This window comes from Egretta garzetta, unplaced genomic scaffold, assembly GCF_000687185.1.
Source record: "Egretta garzetta isolate BGI_Z169 unplaced genomic scaffold, ASM68718v1 scaffold332, whole genome shotgun sequence".
In the NCBI taxonomy this organism is placed as follows: Eukaryota; Metazoa; Chordata; class Aves; order Pelecaniformes; family Ardeidae; genus Egretta; species Egretta garzetta.
The window spans coordinates 615,867-638,729 of record NW_009258879.1 but is presented as its reverse complement, the minus strand read 5'-3'; the positions used below and the strand labels follow the sequence as shown (position 1 = coordinate 638,729).

General features: G+C 40.3%; 1 protein-coding gene across 4 annotated transcripts in view; it reads left to right on the top strand.

The window, feature by feature from the left end:
* IRAK2 (interleukin 1 receptor associated kinase 2) overlaps positions 1 to 20,009 on the top strand; it is a 23,414-nt gene extending 3,405 nt beyond the window's left edge. For 2 of the 4 annotated variants that reach the window (XM_035889437.1, XM_035889438.1), the window contains 12 exons: positions 1,586 to 1,765; positions 10,428 to 10,595; positions 11,312 to 11,418; positions 12,875 to 13,069; positions 13,508 to 13,572; positions 14,021 to 14,135; positions 14,873 to 14,982; positions 15,368 to 15,563; positions 16,266 to 16,328; positions 17,387 to 17,587; positions 17,753 to 18,266; positions 18,650 to 20,009. In XM_035889437.1, the coding sequence (XP_035745330.1) occupies positions 1,586 to 1,765; positions 10,428 to 10,595; positions 11,312 to 11,418; positions 12,875 to 13,069; positions 13,508 to 13,572; positions 14,021 to 14,135; positions 14,873 to 14,982; positions 15,368 to 15,563; positions 16,266 to 16,328; positions 17,387 to 17,587; positions 17,753 to 18,266; positions 18,650 to 18,768 (2,033 nt within the window). In that variant the 3' untranslated portion in view covers positions 18,769 to 20,009. Of the gene's footprint in view, positions 1 to 1,585; positions 1,766 to 3,755; positions 3,968 to 10,427; positions 10,596 to 11,311; positions 11,419 to 12,874; positions 13,070 to 13,507; positions 13,573 to 14,020; positions 14,136 to 14,872; positions 14,983 to 15,367; positions 15,564 to 16,265; positions 16,329 to 17,386; positions 17,588 to 17,752; positions 18,267 to 18,649 lie in introns of those variants that run through there. The other 2 variants (XM_035889439.1, XM_035889440.1) reach the window with 2 other exon arrangements.
* Positions 20,010 to 22,863: the final 2,854 nt, after the last annotated feature.

Below are 22,863 nucleotides of genomic sequence, written 5' to 3'. Positions count from 1 at the left end.
CATGCACCACTCTGTTTTCGGGATCAAGCAAAACCTCTGATTAATAGGCGGAATTCCAGACTTCTGCGTTCCCTTGGCTTCTCCTGGGCAGCCAGGCTCCCTCCCGTTGCTCTCCACTCTCTTTCGCACTCCTGTCTCCATTCGCACTTTATCTTCTGCTACTTCTCACTGCTTGCCTGTTTTCACATCCCTCACATGTACTTAGATGTTCTGGTTTTTAGTTTCTTCCTTCACATATATTCCCCCATACTTACTGCCCCTATTTTTCTCAGTCCTGGCCATGTCCACTTATTAAGTATAGAAAATGTAGTCCCTGAGTTTTTATTCTTTTTCCTGTATCCCAGTCCAAGCAATTCTAACCTGAATCTTTTCTTAGTTGGCCTTCCTTCCTTTATTTAACGTGATTTAACTCCATACAAGACTTCACTAACTCTCTCTGGTCTGCTGAGTAAACTCTTACCCCAGTTAAACTTGCTGACCTAGGGTGGGATTCATCTCCGCCGTCTTCAGATGCATAAATCCGTATGTCTGGTGTCCTTCTAAAGCCAGCTGAGGTGTGAACTCGGGAATCTTTGTTTCCACGTACCTAGCTCGGCCCCCAGCCTCTCTCCTTCAGGCTAAGCAATCAGCACATGGGGTGCGGGTCAGCTGAGGGGCCGAGTCAGACAGGCACCTTTGGTGGGTATCTCCACCAGCCCCTGGAGGCCACAGATGAGCACAGCTGAATTTATACAAAATCCCAGGACGGAGTGACAACGTAACCGTGTGTCACAAACGGCTGTGTCGGCACAGTTTGTCCTGGCTTTGCTCCCAGACCCTCTGTCCTCAGGAGCTGGGGCTGCCACTTCCCGTCCGGCAGACCGAAGCAGGCGGAGGGCTCCCCAGGGCAGGGGAAGCTGTGGCATAGCCCCATCCCAAATACAGGGGCATTCTCAGGCGCATCTGTTGTGGCACCATTCCCATTACCTCGCCCTCCTCTCGCCCGCGGCACTTACGGTTGGTAAGCGATCCGAGAGAGTACAGAGGGGTAACCAGCATACAGTGCGCACTCAGGAATCGGGACAAATTATGTAGGGCCAGCTTGAGCACGGTATCTCCTGCTCTAAAAAATAGCTGCGTTTCACTGATAGGTTTATCCGACTGTAAATAACACCCAGATGGTTCAGTTACTATTTGGTTTTCCGTAATATTGGTCTTTAGTAATGCAGACGGGAGTGCAGACTCACCACTGATTTCTGTTACCTATTTGGGGAGAATCGCACCAGGAATTTAATCTGAACTTATTTTGGTACGAAGTGTTAAGTTAGATTATGGGGAAAATATGCTGAAAAGTGTGACTGGGTTTTCTTTTTGGGTCTCTAATATAACAACATTTTTTCCAAAATAGTCAAAGGAATAAAAGGAATATCTTACTTTAGGAACTGAATTGTCTTCATGTCCAGATAGATAGCTAATTTATTGTGATCCTTCCTTTTAGAAGTGTGCAAATGAAAATGCAAAGTGTGTCTTGCACCTTAGCTTTCCCTGCTTGCACTTGCTCGTTTTTTCTAATTTTTAAACAGAAATATCCATTCTCTCCCACTAGCCTCGTACGTGATAACTGATCAAACAGAGCTACGGAAAATCAAGTGCATGGAGAAGACGGGGATCAGCATAACAAGAGAGCTCATGTGGTGGTGGGGAGTGAGGCTGGCGACGGTGCAGCAGCTCCTGGAGCTCCTGCAAGGACTGCAGCTCTACCGAGCGGCTCAAGTCATTCTGGACTGTGAGTAGCTGCCCCTTCCTCCCGCGGGGAGTCCATGCTGCTTCTCGGAGCACCTAGACCCAATCCAGTAAATCTGTCTTGCTAGCTGAAGAAACTTTTTGCTGGGAGTCTCATGCTCAAATTCTAACATTTCTCCACTGCTCTCTCAAATAAAATTTGTGATGGGAAAGGAAGAGGTGACATAGAGGAGGAATCACTGGTCCCACAGGTTCATCACCCCACCGTTGTGGTGGCCATCTTAGATGCTTTGAGAGGTGCCAAAGAGAGATTGGCTGTGCTCTGACCCAGGGCTGGTACTTTCATGCATCAGACAGGGTTTCAAAACAGAGCTTAATTACAAATGGTTTAATTTTTCATACATTCTTGTTTCTCTGTGAAATTCTGTCATTATACTCTAATTGTCAACAGAGTAGAAAAACATATAATGAGTTTTGCCTATGCCACCTGCTTTCCTGCACCATAACAAAACAGTTATGAAAAAGAGAAATGGTTTATTGACTACCTACGTTATTATTTCTTTATCCCACTTCCTATTTTCTCTATTCCTATCATATGTTCTCCTTGATCCCTCCGTAAATTAAACAACTGTAGCCTTTGCTAACTCTTTGCATGTAATTCTTCTCACCTATCTCCAGTTTTCTCTATTTCAGATTTATCTTTTTGAGGTAGGATGATCAGAGCTTGAACTCAGTGTGCCTAGTTAAGGTAATCAATTGCCTTACAGAAATCACAACACTTTTAAATATAATTTTCCTTTCCATTTTTCTCCATTGGAAATTATCTTTAAATTGCAGCTGTCCATTTTTGTAAGCCAAAGCGTACCTTCACCCAGCTCTACCACAAAATCCATTGAGCCCTGGACAACATACTGTCTTTCTGTATTGAGTTGCCCCAGAAAGCTGGGAGTGGACCACACTCCCCTTTTCAAGCTCTCCTGAAATCAGATGTTTGTATGAATTTTGCCAGTGCTCCATAGAGAATTACTAGAAAGAAAAATTACAGATTTTTGTTGCATGGCCAAAAACGCTTAGAGAAGTACTCTAAGGTACTTCCCAGGTGCATGTGGGAAACGCTCATAGCCTATGAGGGCGTACGCTTCCACAGGTGGAAAATGTGCGGGAGCACCATCTGCTTCTCACGTTCTGTGACAGGGAAACTGTCAGCGACACGGGTGGTTTTTTGAGTTGCATCACGAGCGGCTGTTGCGAAACAGCAGCCTGCCTCCGCAGGCAGGGCTGCCAGCCGTCAGAGGTGCAGCTGGCATTTGCCCCGCAGCAGCCAGAGACATTTCTCATGGAAAGTCCAGCAGTGCATCATGGGTTTCTTGCCACAGCATTTGTTTGCATAGCACTGCTGTTTTTCTGGAGTTTCCTGGCATTAGCATGACTTTTCACCTTCCTTTTGGTATGGCAGAAAAAAGCTTTAACATGGTATTCTAAATGTTTGTTTTCTTTTTTTTTTTAAAAGGAATATTAAGTACTACAGCACAACCAACCTGCATGCAAACTCTGCCTTAGTACATTCACGGTATCTCCTGCTCTAAAAAATAGCTGCGTTTCACTGATAGGTTTATCCGACTGTAAATAACACCCAGATGGTTCAGTTACTATTTGGTTTTCCGTAATATTGGTCTTTAGTAATGCAGACGGGAGTGCAGACTCACCACTGATTTCTGTTACCTATTTGGGGAGAATCGCACCAGGAATTTAATCTGAACTTATTTTGGTACGAAGTGTTAAGTTAGATTATGGGGAAAATATGCTGAAAAGTGTGACTGGGTTTTCTTTTTGGGTCTCTAATATAACAACATTTTTTCCAAAATAGTCAAAGGAATAAAAGGAATATCTTACTTTAGGAACTGAATTGTCTTCATGTCCAGATAGATAGCTAATTTATTGTGATCCTTCCTTTTAGAAGTGTGCAAATGAAAATGCAAAGTGTGTCTTGCACCTTAGCTTTCCCTGCTTGCACTTGCTCGTTTTTTCTAATTTTTAAACAGAAATATCCATTCTCTCCCACTAGCCTCGTACGTGATAACTGATCAAACAGAGCTACGGAAAATCAAGTGCATGGAGAAGACGGGGATCAGCATAACAAGAGAGCTCATGTGGTGGTGGGGAGTGAGGCTGGCGACGGTGCAGCAGCTCCTGGAGCTCCTGCAAGGACTGCAGCTCTACCGAGCGGCTCAAGTCATTCTGGACTGTGAGTAGCTGCCCCTTCCTCCCGCGGGGAGTCCATGCTGCTTCTCGGAGCACCTAGACCCAATCCAGTAAATCTGTCTTGCTAGCTGAAGAAACTTTTTGCTGGGAGTCTCATGCTCAAATTCTAACATTTCTCCACTGCTCTCTCAAATAAAATTTGTGATGGGAAAGGAAGAGGTGACATAGAGGAGGAATCACTGGTCCCACAGGTTCATCACCCCACCGTTGTGGTGGCCATCTTAGATGCTTTGAGAGGTGCCAAAGAGAGATTGGCTGTGCTCTGACCCAGGGCTGGTACTTTCATGCATCAGACAGGGTTTCAAAACAGAGCTTAATTACAAATGGTTTAATTTTTCATACATTCTTGTTTCTCTGTGAAATTCTGTCATTATACTCTAATTGTCAACAGAGTAGAAAAACATATAATGAGTTTTGCCTATGCCACCTGCTTTCCTGCACCATAACAAAACAGTTATGAAAAAGAGAAATGGTTTATTGACTACCTACGTTATTATTTCTTTATCCCACTTCCTATTTTCTCTATTCCTATCATATGTTCTCCTTGATCCCTCCGTAAATTAAACAACTGTAGCCTTTGCTAACTCTTTGCATGTAATTCTTCTCACCTATCTCCAGTTTTCTCTATTTCAGATTTATCTTTTTGAGGTAGGATGATCAGAGCTTGAACTCAGTGTGCCTAGTTAAGGTAATCAATTGCCTTACAGAAATCACAACACTTTTAAATATAATTTTCCTTTCCATTTTTCTCCATTGGAAATTATCTTTAAATTGCAGCTGTCCATTTTTGTAAGCCAAAGCGTACCTTCACCCAGCTCTACCACAAAATCCATTGAGCCCTGGACAACATACTGTCTTTCTGTATTGAGTTGCCCCAGAAAGCTGGGAGTGGACCACACTCCCCTTTTCAAGCTCTCCTGAAATCAGATGTTTGTATGAATTTTGCCAGTGCTCCATAGAGAATTACTAGAAAGAAAAATTACAGATTTTTGTTGCATGGCCAAAAACGCTTAGAGAAGTACTCTAAGGTACTTCCCAGGTGCATGTGGGAAACGCTCATTCTTCTTTTCACGTTCTGTGACAGGGAAACTGTCAGCGACACGGGTGGTTTTTTGAGTTGCATCACGAGCGGCTGTTGCGAAACAGCAGCCTGCCTCCGCAGGCAGGGCTGCCAGCCGTCAGAGGTGCAGCTGGCATTTGCCCCGCAGCAGCCAGAGACATTTCTCATGGAAAGTCCAGCAGTGCATCATGGGTTTCTTGCCACAGCATTTGTTTGCATAGCACTGCTGTTTTTCTGGAGTTTCCTGGCATTAGCATGACTTTTCACCTTCCTTTTGGTATGGCAGAAAAAAGCTTTAACATGGTATTCTAAATGTTTGTTTTCTTTTTTTTTTAAAAGGAATATTAAGTACTACAGCACAACCAACCTGCATGCAAACTCTGCCTTAGTACATTATCAAACACAATAACCACAGGCCCTGAGGAGAGCGTTGCTCAGTTAGTGTAACTGATTTTGGCATCACTCGTATGCAGCCTTCTCCCTCAGCAGATCCACCTTCTGACTGAATTCAGGCCCAGCATTCAGCTTAGGAGACTGCAACAATTCTTACTCCTCATTCCTCAGCAATGCAAAGCAAGCTACAGGAAACTCCAATCTCTTTCCGTCTGTCTATCAGTAATCTAATCGTTAATTTAGTCACAGTGAGTGACTTTGAGGGCCCAGTCTGAGTAGACAGGATTGAAAACAAAATCTGGATTTTTTTATTTCTTTAATCTATACATCAAATAAATCTTATCTAGATACCACCAGTGCAACAAGCCTGGCTCCCTGACAATGGCATTTTTACGGATACTCTGGAGTAGAGGGTGACCTCCACGATGTGACGACACCTTTGCTCTGTGCCTGCTCAGTATTTAACACAGTTGATTCCTCGTCCGTAAAGAGAGTTTCTGGGTGCTCTTGTATAACACCCTATAACCTACCACACCTTGATCGCTCATTACTTACAGGCCTTGCCTTCTTTCCCTGTCAGAGCACATTCTGGGACCCGCCTTTGTTTATGGCTGGCTTATTTCAGTGTATTCCTTTACAGAGTTCATTAACATTTCTCTAATCACACTTTATACATTGTGATTTAATAATTTAAAAAAAACCACAACTGCATTCTCCTTCTGAGAAACATAAAAACTGAACTGAAAAAATTACTGAATGTTTTTACCACTGTGTAATAGTGGCAACAATTTTCAACATAATTTGTATCTGTCGTGGGAAAGGCTGGTTTTGCTCATTAGGTACGATGCCTTTTCTTTCCTGTGTGGGTTAATTTTCCATTTTTGCAAAAGCTGAGTTTAAAGAGCTTAGAAAAATTACTTGTTACAACAACAGAGATGCTGCTGCTTTTACCCCAAGGTAGAGGGTTTTCTCTTCTCTTACAGGCCTTTAAAACTAGACCATGAGTAGATTTCACACTGAGATTAGTTCAGCACCTTGCAGTGGTGAATTACTCCAAGAGCAGCTTCATGTATTTAATTTCAGAGAGCCATTGCTTGCAGACCACAACATTGTGGGATTCAATCATCTGATGTATAGCACCTTCAGTAAAATGCCCCCCTGGAAGCCCAGAGGCTGCGCAGAGCATCCCTGATCGTTAGGCCTGGTCCTGTGTGCAAAGGCCAGAATGTGGCACTGGATCAAATCCTGAGAGACAGCATTTTAAAGCCCCTGACAGGATTGCTTACACAAGAACCAAGAAAGATTTGTCTCTCTGATTATGTAGAACGCAAAGAATCAGACTTCAATCCAAGAGCAGCTTCCAGCAACATCACCATTAAAAACAAAGATACAACACAGACAGAAATAATCATCATCACTGCACAGAAACATTCATCATCCTGCTGTTCGTCTGACTGGCTTGCTTTCAAGTGGTATGGCAGCATCAGCGTGGCTTGCGCAATATGCTCCTGACTTCAGCCTCTGGTACAAGAGGGAATTACCTGCTTTCTCTTGTGCTTCTCTGATTTACCTTTTTTTTGGGGGGGGGGCTTTCTCAGAAACATTTCTGAGACATTCTGGACTTCACTTGCACAAGCTGCAAAACCTGAGGGTTTTCCCCCTCTTAAAAATAAAACTCAGTCAACCTCCTCCAGGCTGAAGGAATACACCTCTTTGTGATTTCTAAGGAAAAGCAGTTGGCTGATACACGTAAACAAGAGTCTTTATGATGGTTTCTGCAGGCTAGATAGTAACTAGGGAAAGCAAATATTAAGAGATCGTGTCAAGAAACAGACATACTCAGTTCAGCTCATTAAGTCACTGAACTGGTGTAATAGATCTACCATACCTTTGTTTCTCTGATTTCCTTTGTGACAAGGAGTGAACTACAGTATTGGACTGTTCCATGGAGGGCTTCATGAGGAGTTAGGAATGAGTTTGGGTTTGACTCTGAATTCTGTAAAGCAATATGAAACTGTCCTGGTTTTGGCAGGAACAGAGTTAATTTTCTCCCCAGCAGCTGGCAGAGCTGTGTTTGGGTTTAGCCTGAGAAGAACGTGGATAGCACCTGGATGGTTCAGTTGGTGCTGAGCAGGGCTGACACCAGGCAGGGACTTTCCAGCTTCCCCTGCTCTGCCAGGGGCACAAGGAGCTGGGGGGGGACACGGCTGCCCCAGGGCTATTCCAGACCATAGGGCGTCATGCCCAGTACAGAAACTGGGGGAGCTGGCTGGGGGCAGCGATCGCTGCTCGGGGACGGGATGGGCATCGGTCAGTGGGTGGTGAGCAATTGCACTGTGCATCGCTTGGTTTGTATATTCTTTTATCAATATTATAATTACTATTATTATTGTAATGAAGCACTATGCCAGCTACTAGAAAGAAAATGAACTATTATCGCAGACAAAACCGGGGCAGAAGGCTAGATAAAAAGGGTTTAAAAGAGGATGGAAGAGACAAATCCTGTGTTCAATTTTTAGTTATGTTTCTGGATGATCAATATTAATTTTTGTCCCAGATCAAATCAAGTGCAATAAATTGCAAAACTACAATAAAATGATCTTTTAAAAAAACTTCTCATAGTTTTCTTTTATATTGAAATCCATAGCAAAACTTCCTGTTAATTTGAGTGGCAGAAAGTCTGGATTATTTGTTGTTCTGCCATGTGGCAGTAGTTGTTTTTTTCTGGAATTAACCCAATACAGGCATTCCACCATGTGCTCAGTCATAAGCAGAAGTGATTTCTAGCAGGATATTTTTAGGTTTAGACAAATCTTTGAAGCCCTTACCCTCTACTTCTGCTTTTTTATCTATATCTGAATATGCTTACTCAGGTGATTCCTCTTGGGCAGATACGGAGAGTACATTGTTCTATTGGGCAACTTAGAAAACTAAGTGGTCCTTACATCACCATAATGTTATTAATTCTGACTTAAAGGAATCTGACAAAACACGCAGGTAGATGTTTTGCTGGCAGATTACTTCCAGAAGGGTTCTACCTCTCTTCAACAATTTCTTGCACTGCTCTAGTCCCACTTCTGAATGGCCGTAATAATATTTTTTTTTCTTATGTCAGTTCTTTAGCTTCAGTGGTGACCTGTTTGTCTCATGTGCAGGAAGTTGCAAAATTAATGAAAGACCCTGAAAAATAGGTTGAAAGAGGGAAGTGATTCTAACTTTAGACGTTTCTAGGTTAAAGTACAGGAGGAAAAAGCCAACAACTGCAGAATACAGGCACTGTCGGTTTTTACTAAAGGCCTGCAGACGGTTTGATGGCTAATTTCAAAACCTGTAAAATGTGGGATTTCATAGCATTCTGATGCAGTAACAAAGAAACATACCTGATTCTTCTGAGTTTTAATTTTAAGACCTAGTTTCATTCAAACCTGCATTCATAGGTGACTTTGAAGAAGGTGGATAGAAACCCCAAACACAGGTCAAAGGAAAAAACTTGCCAGACCTGAACATGCCTGCTTCTACCATTATGGCTTTTCATATACTCCTACTCTTCAAACTTTAGCACACTGAACCTGTCACAGCTTGTCTTCTCTTATACTGTTCTACTGAATCTTGGTTTACTATAAGGAGCACAGATTATAAATGAAACATACCGCTTCCTGCTTCATTCAGATACTCCCAATGCTTCAAAAAAAGCATGTACAAAAAAAAGAACACAAAGCTATTATCTGATTTGATATGCAAACAGAGGCCTGCGGCTTTTGATTCCAAGATCACCACCATGCTTAAGATACAAAGCTGATAAAAGAGCATGACAAACCCCCCTGTATTAATACTTGTGCTTATTTTCTTTTATATACAAATAAAACATTTTGATTTTTAAGAAAATGCTAAATGTATTGCTGATACCAGCTGCCAGGTAGAAACACAAATTTAGAACTACAAACAGGAAAATGGTTGTCATCGGGCAGTAGAAAGTCTTTATATCACACCCAGTGTACATTGGGCATTTCTGAGCTCCTTTTCAGCCTCGGTTTTAAATGTATTCATGGATAAGAATTCAGCTGCTTCTTCAGGAGATTTTGACAGCCTTGTATATCACAGTATCTTGGATGTTTTTACTTAATTTTTTTCCCATCCTAACTGTAGCCTAATCTCATTTTAATAATTCCCCTCTAGGATGTACACACTTTTCAAGTCCCTGTACACTGAAAGCATCTTTGTACTTCTTTTAATCAGACTTCAGGTCGCTTTTTCAATCAGGCCTGATTCTGATACTTTACCAAGTTGTATACAACATAGGGTCTCATAGAGCTGTAGTGAATTGGTAATTTGGCCTGTAATTTTTCTTTATGTATCAGTAAGTCTTGACTTTTGACCATTTTTATGTTTTCCCTAGATTGTCTCCAGTTTGTTTCTTTCTGTTCATGAGTAAAAGTATGATTCTTTATTGCAAATAGTCCTATATAGGAAAGCGTTTTCTGGGAACCAGCACGGTCATGACACTAAAACCACACAGTTGAAAGTAGCCCTAAAATATTTAACTGACTAAATCCAACACAATTCTGTCAATCTTCCGCTCAGTCCCATGACAATTAGCAAAGAACTAGATGCCTTCTTTAGGCTGGGAGATATTTATGATTTGAGATCTTTGGCTGAAGGATGCTATATAGAAAATGACAAAATAAATATACTATTATTGGTAATGTCTTATTGTAAGAGACTATATATCTTTTGCATAGTCATCACTGGTATTTGTTTGAAGCTACCACTTCTTATTAATCTTCAGTAGTAGTTAATGTCATGAATATGGTCTGAATTTAAATACCAGTAGTATTCCAGCAATTTAACAATAAATTGCTTGAATGTTCATTTTCATGTCCATCTTAAGATACAGTCTGTTTTCCTGACTAGGATCATTTCCTGGTAACTGATTAGAGTCTGACTCTCTTTTCCCTGGTAATCTTCATCTTTCCTTTGTTCTCTTTTGAAGGGACATCAGCCTCTAATATTACCAACTCTGAAAAAGAAGAGCTCGTAGAGCCGCCTAAACAGGCGAACATATCTTTATCTCCTACAGAAAACAAAAAGAGAGAGAGAGGAAATGAGATAAGTCTGTTGCCATCACCAGACTCTTCACATCTGGGAGTATCACTAGCAGGTAGGAAGTAAAACAATAGATTCTGAATTTGCTCTAACATTGAAGTGACCATATAGGCAAGACTGCTTCCCATTGCCTTTCAATATAGTGCAATGAATATATTGCTCTTCAAAATGGTCACATTTGAGTATTTGCCTTTTTCCTAGCACTGTTGTCTCCTGAGCTGTTTATCCCTATTTTTAGCACACAGCCTCCTCTTTCACCTTCCTATAGCTCTCTTGGCCTTGAGAGATGCTGGCTCTAGCTATCCCGTGGGATCTCAAGACATTTCCCAGGTCTCTGTGAACACCCTGGTCCCATCCTGGCTCCATACTAAGACTAGATCAATGCAGACACTTCCTGCCCCATGTCCTGCTCTCCATGCAAAATAAATCTAGGCCAGAAGAGAGCCGTGCACAGGTCAGCAGGCCGCTCTGCCTGGGAAAGGGAGGGAGCAGAACCACAGGACGTACTGAGGAGAGCATCGGACCAACAGTATAGACATAGAGAGCTCTATGGCCCTGAGCCAGGACTAGAGACATCTGTGTAGTCATCTTGCAAAGAGGAACCAGGAAAACAGCTCCCTATCTTCACACAGTGTTTCACATTTTGACACCTTGTCACAGATTATCCCTGGTTAGGAAATTCAACAAAATTCCCCAGACCTTCATAATAAGTCACAGGTGGTGGTATTATAGAAATAAGGTGTATTTTCAGTGCTGTTATTTCAATTTCAGGTGCTGTTTCTGAAGGAGCCTTGTATTCACTCCCTGCTCCACCACCTCCCCCAAGAGACCTTTTGAAATCCTTACAGTCAAATCCCTCTGTCTCATCCAGCGTGAAGGTAAATCCCTTTAGTGCTCATTGATTATAACAATGAAAACTGTCTTTATGACATTCTGTGTTTTTTCAATTAAAGTCCATCCCTCTACTTGTATGAAATACAGATCTACTGAAAAAGTGGGGCTTGATTACTATTTGTTTGGTACTGAATATAATACTAATGCTTCAGTTAGATTCCTTATGATTTACATCACTTTTTTTGCCAGTGAAGGACCAGCGAGGGAAAAAATTAACAATATTGCATACTACATAGCTCAGCATGGATAACATGCCCACAAATAACAATTAATTTTGAAGGAATTTCCAGTATACTTTTTACAGAGGACTTAACATTTCTGGTGTGGTCATAGGACAGCGCAATATATACCACTGACTAGTCAGAATGGCATACTTCTTTTAGTTTAATTTTATATTTTACATGTGGTTTTTGCTCAAAACTGGGCCAGTATCAAATTTAAGTCAGGTTGCCCAGAGCGTTGTGTAGCTGACAACTGAAAATCTCCTAGGATGGAGGTTCCATCGCCTCTCTGAGCCCCTCACTGAACAGGGGTTCCAGTGCTTAACTGTCTCACTGTGCTAAGTTGTTCTCATGTTTCTAATGTTTCAGTACACAAGTCTCCTGTTCCTTCCTCCCTATAGCTCTCTTGCCTTCAAGATAGTCTAGCTAGATCTGTCCCGTGGGTTCTCAGTATTTCCCAGGTCCATGTGCACACTCTGGTCCCATCACGGTTCTGTCTTGGCCTGTTTTCTTTGGTTTATTTTGTTTGAGTTTTTTAGAAGAAGATTGTCTTTCAAGACTTTAAACTCTTCCAAGATAACTTGGTTCAGGAGTACCATCCAGAAGAGAAGATTGCTACAAAGAATGCAGTAGTTTCAGAGTTTCTTGAGAGGGAGTTAATGTTTTGTTTTCTCAAGTCTGGAGCACATTAAGGTTGTGAAAGCTGCATGATTAGGCTACAGTGGAACTGTAATAAGAATTGGCGTTAGGACTTGCCACACTGGAAGCAATGAATTATTGTGCAAGTGATGCCAGATGCTTCAGAAGTAGATGTGAAGTTCCTTCCAGAACACAAACACATGAGGGACCCTACTTTCTGATCTTAATATATGCCACAGCCAAAAAGATTAGTATTTTTTGTAGCTTAAACTAACACCACTTCAAATAAATATATGGACTTTTAAATAAAACTAAGTCTGTTTTCTGGGAAAGGTGGAAATGCAAATCAGTAACTGTTTTCAAGTCTCTTCTACTATGCAAAATTTTAACATCAGCAAAACACATCAAGACAGGTATTACAAAGGGAAGCCGTAGGGAGTGATTGCACAGTCCCTTTCACAGTTTCTTTCAACAATCACAGTGATTGCTTAAATCATAGAATAGAAAATATGACACCTGAAGAAAGGAAAAAGCATATGAATCTTCATAAGATAAACTTGTTTCTTCTACAAATGTGTAGCCTTGCAGCTCTTCTACTCCTCAGCAGGAGACAATGACTGATCTCCCCAGTGGGAGCCTTTTGTGGACCCAGAGGGAAGTTACCAATGCCACAAATGGTTTCAGTGACAAAAGCAGAATTTGTGAAGGTACTTTTGCAGATGTCTACAAAGGTCAGAGGAACAACATAGCGTATGTCATCAAAAGACTGAAAGAGGCAAGTACTCCACCTTTACTTTTCCTTTGAAGGGGTTGTGTTATTAGTATCTCTTGAACCTTAGCAGTTGTTGTTTAATATTGCATGGGGAAGGAACCAGAACAGCTGCACAGGAGGAGAGATAAAAAGGAAACGACGTAAAGTAAGTAAACCTAGATTCAGCAAACACATACGAGAGATACTTTACCTGTATAAGTAGTTTTAACTCTATCTGTGGGAGTAGCCTGCAGTGTAGCTACCTGCATTCATGACTGGATCAGAGGTGTCTTTACACTGGTTTTTGTTCTAATTTTCAATTAATTGTTGCCTTTGACACAAAGTTGCCATCAGTGATACTTGCCTATTTCCTGCCTTGTCATCTACAGACTAAAACATCTGTGTAAATGCAGCATCTTCATAATTAGTATTGACATTCTATTGCATGTTTTCATTTTTCAGATGGAATGCACAAGCCCAAATTCCACCCAAAGATTCTTTCATACGGAAGTACAGATTTGCTTCCGGTACGTGGCTGGCTTTCAGACGCAGCCTGCGCGTATCCTGCATGTGGCCTGTTGCCCCTGTGTTTAGCTTAAGATTGATGTGTCTGTCTCCCAGGCACTGTGCTGTTCTGGGGACAGTGGGGTTATGCACTGCCTTTGCCTCTGGGTGATGCTGCAGGTCCCTGCTGAGCAAACGCAGCCACGCTGCCAGTCCTTGAGATGGTGAGGAAGTGGTGCCTTCTGGAGCTTTGTATCCCTCCTGCTTGCTCGGAACGGGGCCATAATGATCTCTCTCTTTGCTGCTGGATTAGTTAGCCGCCTGCGGTCCTGCCCAGGGCCATTCTGTGCTTCCAGCTGCAGAACACAATTCCCAGTTGCCTGGAATTCAGGAATTTATAACAGCTCAGGAATGTAATTTTCTGTGTTGCTCTTATTTCATTTGCAAATCATTGTTGATGTGTGCCTGCAGGTGTTGTCATGTCAACATTTTGCAGCTGCTGGGTTTCTCAATAGAAGCTGGATTGCACTGTCTGATATATCCATACCTGCCTAATGGATCCCTACAAAACAAACTTCAGTATCAAGTAAGCAAATAATCTGGGTCTATCATCTACCTGTGATTACAAGTCCTGTCCTGCTATTGTATGAAAAGCAATTATATCTCTTTGAATTTGGAGAAACAGTCAAAAAAAAAAAAAGGTGCCCAAATGTCTTGACTGCAAGTACTAGAAAGGCTGCAGCTCTTTCCCAGTTTTTCTATTGCAGAGCAGATCAGGTCAAGAGGAAGTTTCTGCTGTGCAGCCTTTAGATTTTTAAAGTAATAAGGAATCTGCAAAATGTGTCTATTCATATTGTAATATTTCATTGGATTTGGGAATATTTCTGTAGAATCCATCATCATATTCATTGGTATAACATGCTATGAAGTTTTACAAGGACTTAAGAGGGAACAGTTTGAGATGTTCACACCTACTGGAAGAGCATTTGCAGAGATCACAGGGCAGAGAAACATCAGAAAAGCAATCCATCAAAACCAGCACTATGTCTCACTAATGGCCAGTACTCGATGCTCTGGACAAGTGTGATCCATGCTGTACCCTTATCTCACCGTGCCCTATGGCAGGCAAAATGTGCAGCACAGTGTGTAAGAACAGGTTCCTTCCTTGGCCTAGAAATCATCGGTTTCTGCCTTGGACCAAACTTTTGATTCAGGTCAGCAGGAGTTTTGACTGGGACTAAAACTAAATCCTTGGTTTTCAAAACTACAAATGTCTTACAGTTTTTTATTCTATAAAATGCCATTTTCCTCACTTCCTTGCAGGATGATTCTGCTCCACTGACCTGGGAGATGCGAGCCAGCATTGCTGTAGGACTCATCCGAGCTGTGGAGTATTTACATAATTTTAGAATTCTTCATGGGAATATCAAAAGGTGAGGGGTTTGGCATATCAGCACTTCCTTGGTCACCTGATCATTCCAGGATTTCTTTAACAATAATGGCTGAAAGCTTATGCAATTTTGAAATCCATTTGCAGTACCTTTCTGCTCTCTCTTGTTCTGTAGGGTGTTGACCGTTTTATGTTTAATCTGTCTCTCTCTTCTAAATGATGGAAGTACATTCTTTTGAAGTGATATTTTGAGTGCTTGTTCTTCCCCCTCTCCCTTTTTACCATTCTTTATCCTTTAATTCATACACAGCAGGCCAAATGCTGGAAACATTCAGTGCTTAAGTTTAAAAGAGAAAAAAATGTAATTCTTTACCTCAAGGTCAAGTAATTACTTGACCAATATTGTTGTTTGTCTGTCTTTATCACAGCTCAAATGTCTTGTTGGACGAAAACTTTACACCAAAGCTTGGACATTCAGGTCTGCGATTGTATTCTGTTGATAAAAAATCAGAATATGCTGTGATGAAAACCAAAGTCCTACAAGCTTCTCTTACTTATCTGCCAGAAGATTTTATCAGACACGGGCAGTTAACAGAAAAAGTTGATGTATTTAGCTGTGGTGTGGTACGTTGCCTTTTTTCCACGTTCTGTTGCATTCTTTGGTGCCTCTAGGCAGGAAACTGGGTATAACAGCATGTGCCTCATATAGTTGTTTTGCCTGCAATTTCATATCATAGTTGCTGACGATATAATGTGTTGAAATCCTTTTTTTAAATTATGTTCACACTGCAAATCTACTTCAGTTTGTGGCAAAGTGAGGTGAATCTTTTGAACAAGAGAAACAAAATTGTTTCGTATTGCAACAAAATTATTACTGCTGATCGTTTTAAAAATAAAAAAAGGGATAGCAGAAAGACTGCAGTTAGGTTCTCAGAATTCTTGCGGATTTGCCACATGAACTCCTGCAAACATCACCTGCTAATCTGGAATTTCAACTCTGTGAAATCACCTGTCTCCAGGTGTTTCCCTTTAAATAGGAAGTTACTTTGTTCAGTGTGATTTCTTAGCTAGATTTAGAATTACTTTCTTCTCATCCTTTGTTTCAACAATATCTATTGTACCTAACTATAAAATTTGGACTTGGCGCTCGAGGTAGATGTAAAGTGTCATAAAGATTGCACAGATCTGGCATTGCTAAATCATCTCAAGTAAAAATATAATTTCTAAATGCCCTGGCAGTTCAATATTTCTTTAGTTACTAAACTCATTTTTAGAAGTAGAATTAATTCTGAACAGGTTGTTTTATCTTTCAAATATACATTCTAGGTCTTAGCAGAGATACTGACAGGGATTAAGGCACTGGATGAAGGAAGACACCCTGTTTACCTGGTAAGAAAAAGCAGGAATAATGAATACCAACATGAGTGAATGGGGTTGCTGTCGTAATATGAATTTTCATTTTATATAAATACAGTTTGTTATTTGCAGTCTGCTGTACACATCCTGAAGAGGGGATGTTTAGAAACCATCTCCTGGTTCTGCCAACATCAATAGCCTAACTGCCTTTAGATAGAAGCAGAATATATATTCCCATTTCACATACCACACCCCTGAGTGCTGGCCTGATTATATTAGGAGGTACTCCAGAATAACTGGTGTTTAAATACATGCTTATTTAAGAGACGAGGCTTTGTGATGAAATGCTGCTGCATGGCTTTAATGTGCCAGAGGGAGGTGTTATGAGCCAAACGGGATGGGGAAACCTGGGTAGGCGGTAACTGCAGTCGCTCATCATCAGGTTTGTCAAGCGTTTATGTATTGCACTGGTGTCTGGAATTTATATCCCGGCCAATTTGCCCAAGCTGTGATTAGGACTATACCAGCTACTTTCACAAGCAACCAGAACTGGCCAGGCTCACTGAATGCCATTAACACCATCTTCCTGAAAACAGATTCCACCTATATTCCTCCTATGGGATATGCTCCTTCTGATTTGCCATCCTGTTGAAGCCTTTGAGGGGAAAACGATAGTATTCTTATTATTTCCAAGCAATTCAGCAATGTTCAAATGGGTTCAGAACATAAAGGATCCTAGGTTTCTGATTTCTTTAACAAATACTTGAAAAGTCCTGTGCAAGAATGCTGCTATATACAGCATTGTTTATTTTTCATTCCTATAAATGGGCATAAGCCTACAAGAGCTGGGTCTGCTTTGGTGAATTTGACATTAGACACATGCAGAGAAAACCTTTGGCCTTTTCTATCCGGTGAAAACAAACATTTCTGTCAGTTGCATGAATGGAGATTCCTAAAGCTTTTAGGTCTCTAAACCAGCCATTAAGGAAAAATAATAACAAATATATAGAAAGACTCGTATTCTCAGTGATTCAGAAATAAAAGTTTGTGTTAATTTTGCCTTCACTAATGTATCTCTTTCCTTTGAACAGAAAGATATGATTGCTGATGAAATTCAAATAGCGAAAGAAAGCTCATACTCCAAAGCAAAAAATTTTGAAAAGCTAGCTGCCAAGGAAATATGCTGCAAATACCTAGACAGGAAAGCAGGACACTTGCTGGAAGAGGTTGCTATCAATTTTGCCTCAGCCATCTGCCTTTGCCTGAGAAAGAAGAATTCTAACATAGCAGAGGTAAGATTTTAAATACATGACCAAGACTTTAGTCTTCTTGACAGCAAGGTCTAAAGCTACAATATTCATGCCTTACTTATTTTTGAGAGCGTTGACATAGGAAAATATGTGTAAGCAGGGGTACAGGAATTACTCTGCATTTACAGATTTTGTTGTTAAAAACAGGTGCTTGGAATTATGGAAGCAGCTGAAAATAAATTAAGAGAGCATTACATCTGTGGAGGCAGCATTTCTGGATTCTCCATGAACACTCCAGAAGAAACTGATGATGAGACAACCAGTCTCAGCGTGGATATGCCTTCTGCGGGAGAGAATAAAGACGACAGCACACAGCCAGCGATCCTGACAAGTGCCAATCCATGCACACCTTTAATAGGAGTTGTGTCACCTGACATTTACTGCGGACAAATGTCAAGGGTCCCTTGTGAATCAGACGAATCAAGTAGTTTTATATGGAATCCTTCAGAAAGATCTACAGATGAGCTATCTAGCAATGGCTGTAACAATTCTGAAAATATGGCAGCCTCTGATTACAGGATCAAGCTGGAAAAACCTGCAAATGGACTCCAGGAAAGAAACGCGGCATGCATCAAAAGTGACGTCTTGGAAACAGCGTCGACTGCACAGAGCACCTTTCAACAAAAAAACAGAGACCTTGATGCTTCATGTTCTTCACAAGGTAAATCTAGATAAGTCTGAAGGGTGCATGCAGAGCATTCAAAAGCATATGATCTTCAAGCTGGTTTGGCCAAACTGCCCATGCTCCTGTTGCGATAACCGAAGTCTTTGTAAAAGTGCTCTAGTATTAGAAGAGTAGGGGCAAATTCCTCTCCTCTCCAGAATTGCTTTGGTTCTTTTTCCTACTTCTAAGCACATTTCAGTAAATCTTTTCTCCTTGGTTATGATTTTACCAATAAATCTACAAAATGCTTTCTGTTTTTCTAGCAGATTTTCTTCCTAAGCGAGTTTTGGTTTGTTGCTTTTTTTCATTTAAAATTATCATCTATTCCTTAGACAATAGATGGATTTTTTCCTCAATATTTGGGCTTTTTTGTTTTTCAGCATTAGCCAGAGAGACATCATGGAAAATACAGATAAACGATCAAAAAAAGAAGCTAATGGAAAATATTTTACTGTATGAAGAAGACAAATTAAACAGTTCTGAACTTTTTGAATCATAAATTGGATGGATTTATTAGCAGTGGCCAACTCAGGAGAAGAAATAAGGACTGTCTCTTCATTAGAAAGATGATAAAAGTGTACCTTTCATGTAAGTTTAAGTAGCAGATTTGGATCAGAAACATTAGCCCTGACTGAAGAAAACAAAAGTGATCACACTGAGAAGAAACAGAAAGTGTCTGTTCTAAAGCAGATTAAAGCACAGTGCCATTCTCTAAACAGAAATGCCTTCTTCCTTTTCATCTGCAATGTAAAAAAGACATGGCAAACACAAACAATTGCCAAAATAATTTACGATCCTTTTGCAGGGTATTTCAGAAAGTGCCTACATATAATGTATGTCTTATTAAAACACAGCCCTAGAAGTTATAGGGCAAGCACTGATCAGCAACCAGGTAGCGATAACCTTTATCGTTATCCCCCTCTGTGCGAGCAGACAGAAGTCTTCAGAGAGATTGGAGTAGGTTTCAGCTTTAAAATGAATCTATCCTATTCTATATCATCTTAGTCCACATACTCAAAAACACTGCATTACAAGAAAGGGGAATTTTTATGCAAGTTCTCAGATGCGTTCTACATAGCTCAGTCTCAATTTGAATTGCACTGAACATATTTGTAAGTAAATAATTTAAGCTATGTTAGTCTACTTTATGAGCTGCTCTCCTACACAAGCATGTATAACACCATTTGAAGTCTAACCTTTAAGTTTCACTGTCAGGAGCTCTAAGACAGTATTTAATACTTCATAAGAGTATTTTTGGAAGTTATTTTTTTCTAAGTGTCCTTTACATGTTGTTAAGGTTTCTCATAGTGTTTCACATGGTAACTGTTGTATATTTTGAATTAGGGATAAGATTTTAATTTAAAATATCTTTAATTTTGTTATTGGTCACTTGAATTTTGTTTGTTATATTTATTTTGGCAATGGGTTAAAGAATCGGTGAAAGATGAGCTAGTAAGTGGACCCATTCATGGTGCCATGCTCACCACATGTTCTCAGAGAGCAATCATTTTGTGTGTCTCTTGGCTTACCCAGCATTAACAGCCTTGGGGTCAGCCTCGGTGATCATGCTTAAAAGAAAAAAAATAGAAACTTGTATGCTGTCATATTTATTATCAAGTGAAAGCCCCCTTAAGAAAGTGTCCCCTTTATTGTTAAAACTATTTATTATTTGTAATATTGTTAGCATATTCCAATCCTGTGCAGTCTAAGGAAATACATGTTTATTACAAAAAAAAAAAAGAACTATCAGAACATGTATCTCAGCTCACAGACAGGTGACTGCTGCCTCCTTAGCATAGGTAATAGGGCCTGATGTACAGAAATGGCTAAAAGTCACAAAGGAGTTCAGGGAATATTTAAAAAAAAATATGAATTCGTACGTAATTCTTTTCACTGGAATTGTGTAATAGTATAGTTTTCCTAGCTTTACACAAAGGTCCCCAAGTAAGGCCTCATATCTTCTATTTTTGTACAGTACCTAGTTCACTGCAGGTACTACTATGAGCAAGTAAAAGTATTTAACTGAAGACCGGAGTATTAGAATCATCTACACATTTACCAAATTGATTTCTACACTAAAAACTGGTAAAAATCCTTAATTATAAGTGCCTTGGATACTGTCTATATATTTGCCAGTGTCAGTTTTTTATTTTACCAGAATCAAACCAAGAAAACATTAGCACTGACAAAAGAAACATTGAGTATATTCAGATCGGTCAATAATGGTTTAATTCTACACAAGATTTAATTGAGATGTTTTACAGTGCTGAAAAATTAATATTCATTGTTTTTCATGGGTATATTTTGGGAGATCCATGGTAAATACCTCGGGTGTCCTCCAGGAAGAAATGCACATAGACACACCCCAGAGCTGAATGGAAAACCTAACTTTATTAAATTGAGAAACATAATTTAGATACAGTTCTGTTTCACAAAAATGCTTTAAATGTTTTGTTCTCCTGTAGTCACAAAATGAAATTGTTACTCTCTGCCTTGCTCCATGTTAGTTTTAAAATATTCTGAGTTGACATACATGGTCTTGTACTTAGGTAAGTATATGATGTAACTTACAGTGGTGGTACTCTGTTACATAACTTGGCTATTCATATAATGTATGTTTTGATCTAAACTTGGCAAATGTATACATTACCATTTACTAATACCTGTGTGAATAAAAAAAATGAAAAAAATCCTTTCTTTATAGCCTGCTTTTTCATTATGTACGGCACAAAAAAATGTGTCTCAATCCACCCTATTTGTGTTCACAGGGAGGCAAGTCAAGGTCTCTTTACACACACTTAATCATTAGTTATTATTAGTACAAACATGTTTATTCAGTCTTCATTCACAGTTAAATAGCTGATTTTTTTCCTTTGAGGTGTCCCTAGAGAAAAGTTTCACTCTGAAGTTAACAATTACAAGGGTTACTGAGATACAACTGACATTTATGGTTGATAGATGCACAATCTGTAGTATCCTTTATCCTTAAGACATGGTAGGTCTTTGTCAAAAATGAATCATAGAATCATAGAATCATAGAATGTTTTGGGTTGGAGGGGACCACTAGAGGTCATCGAGTCCAACCCCCCTGCAGTCAGCAGGGACACCGCCAACTAGATCAGGTTGCTCAGAGCCCCATCCAACCTGGCCTTGAATGTTTCCAGGGATGGGGCCTCCACTACCTCTCTGGGCAACCTGTTCCAGTGGTTTACCACTGGAGAGGATAACTCTGCTTTTTTTTAATCCATGTACACTAAAATAAGGGCACAGAATATAAATTTTAAAAATACATAGTTGTTAGAGAACTGTGCATGTAAAACTAATTTGGAGATTAGCACCTCCCAAAGGTGCTGTTAAAACCTAGAGGCTGAACATCATCCTAGATTGTTGATTAATGGTAAGAAGTATCAATTCATTGACACATTATTCTAGTTTTTCTTTTTTAATTTTAATAATGTGAATAAATACAAACATGGAAGCAGCATGTGTACTAGCAAAACCAAGAAGGCATTTACATATGTAGTGTGAAGAAAGCTGCATTACATCATTTTCAAGGTTACTAATTGCTATGTAACAAACAAGCAAATTTTTCTGTAACCATTTACCACATCTTACGTATCCTTTGTACGAGAACATTTTTGTACCTAAAAACATCCACACTATAAAATATACAGCTTCCAACATGTGTTAGGGTTTTGGGGTTTTTTCAGGCAACAGTGAAATAGATGCATTCCTAATGTTTGATGCATCATATTTCCTGGTGCTATTTCTTATACAGTTACTGCTGTTTGCTAAAGTAAATGGTATATTTCCCTAAATTGAAAGACTGGACTATACCTTCAAGCATTCCAGTAAAGTGAGTGTACGAGGCAACCCAACCATGTGTGACATTATTATGAGGTAGGATCTTTTTGTATTTACAACTTGAACCAGCAGTTGAAAAATTCAAATAAGTATTTCAAGATATAATTCCTACAGGAGAAAATTATCATTCAGAGAAAACAATGACAGTATTAGCTATGCCAAGCCGTTGACTTGTTAGAAAACCTTAAGGTACTCATGTATTCGCCCCGTGGTGAGTAACCACAACCCCGAGCTGCGCGAGAGGCTCGTCAGAAAGGGAGAAAGGAGCTGTTGAGCCCCACAGAATAACCAGTGTTGGCATTTGTGGGAAGGTGCATCTGGCAGGCTGGGAAAGGCAAAAAGCAAGTAGAAGCGAAAATGGCATGACTGCCTAGCTAAGTCAGCAGTAGCAATTCTCACCGATGACACGCTCATCCCCATGCGCCACCTTGCATTCAATCAAATGCGTATCTCGTGTTTTGTGTGCTGTTCTGCACAACCGCCTTGCCCAAACCGATGGCTTTCAGCTGCAGTAATTCATACAGTACAATCCACGCCGCTTCTGCAGCATTCCCAAGTGATAAAAATATCTTTTTTTTTCTCTCGTTAAGTTCTCTAATTAACAAAGCCTGTTCTGCTAAGAAAAGGCTCGGTGCAAACGCCCACAGGGGAGCCCAGGCCGCTCCTCAAGCGCCTTCTCCGCCCTTCCCGCCCCGAGGCTGGGGGCCGCGCCCTCACAGCTGCGGACCGG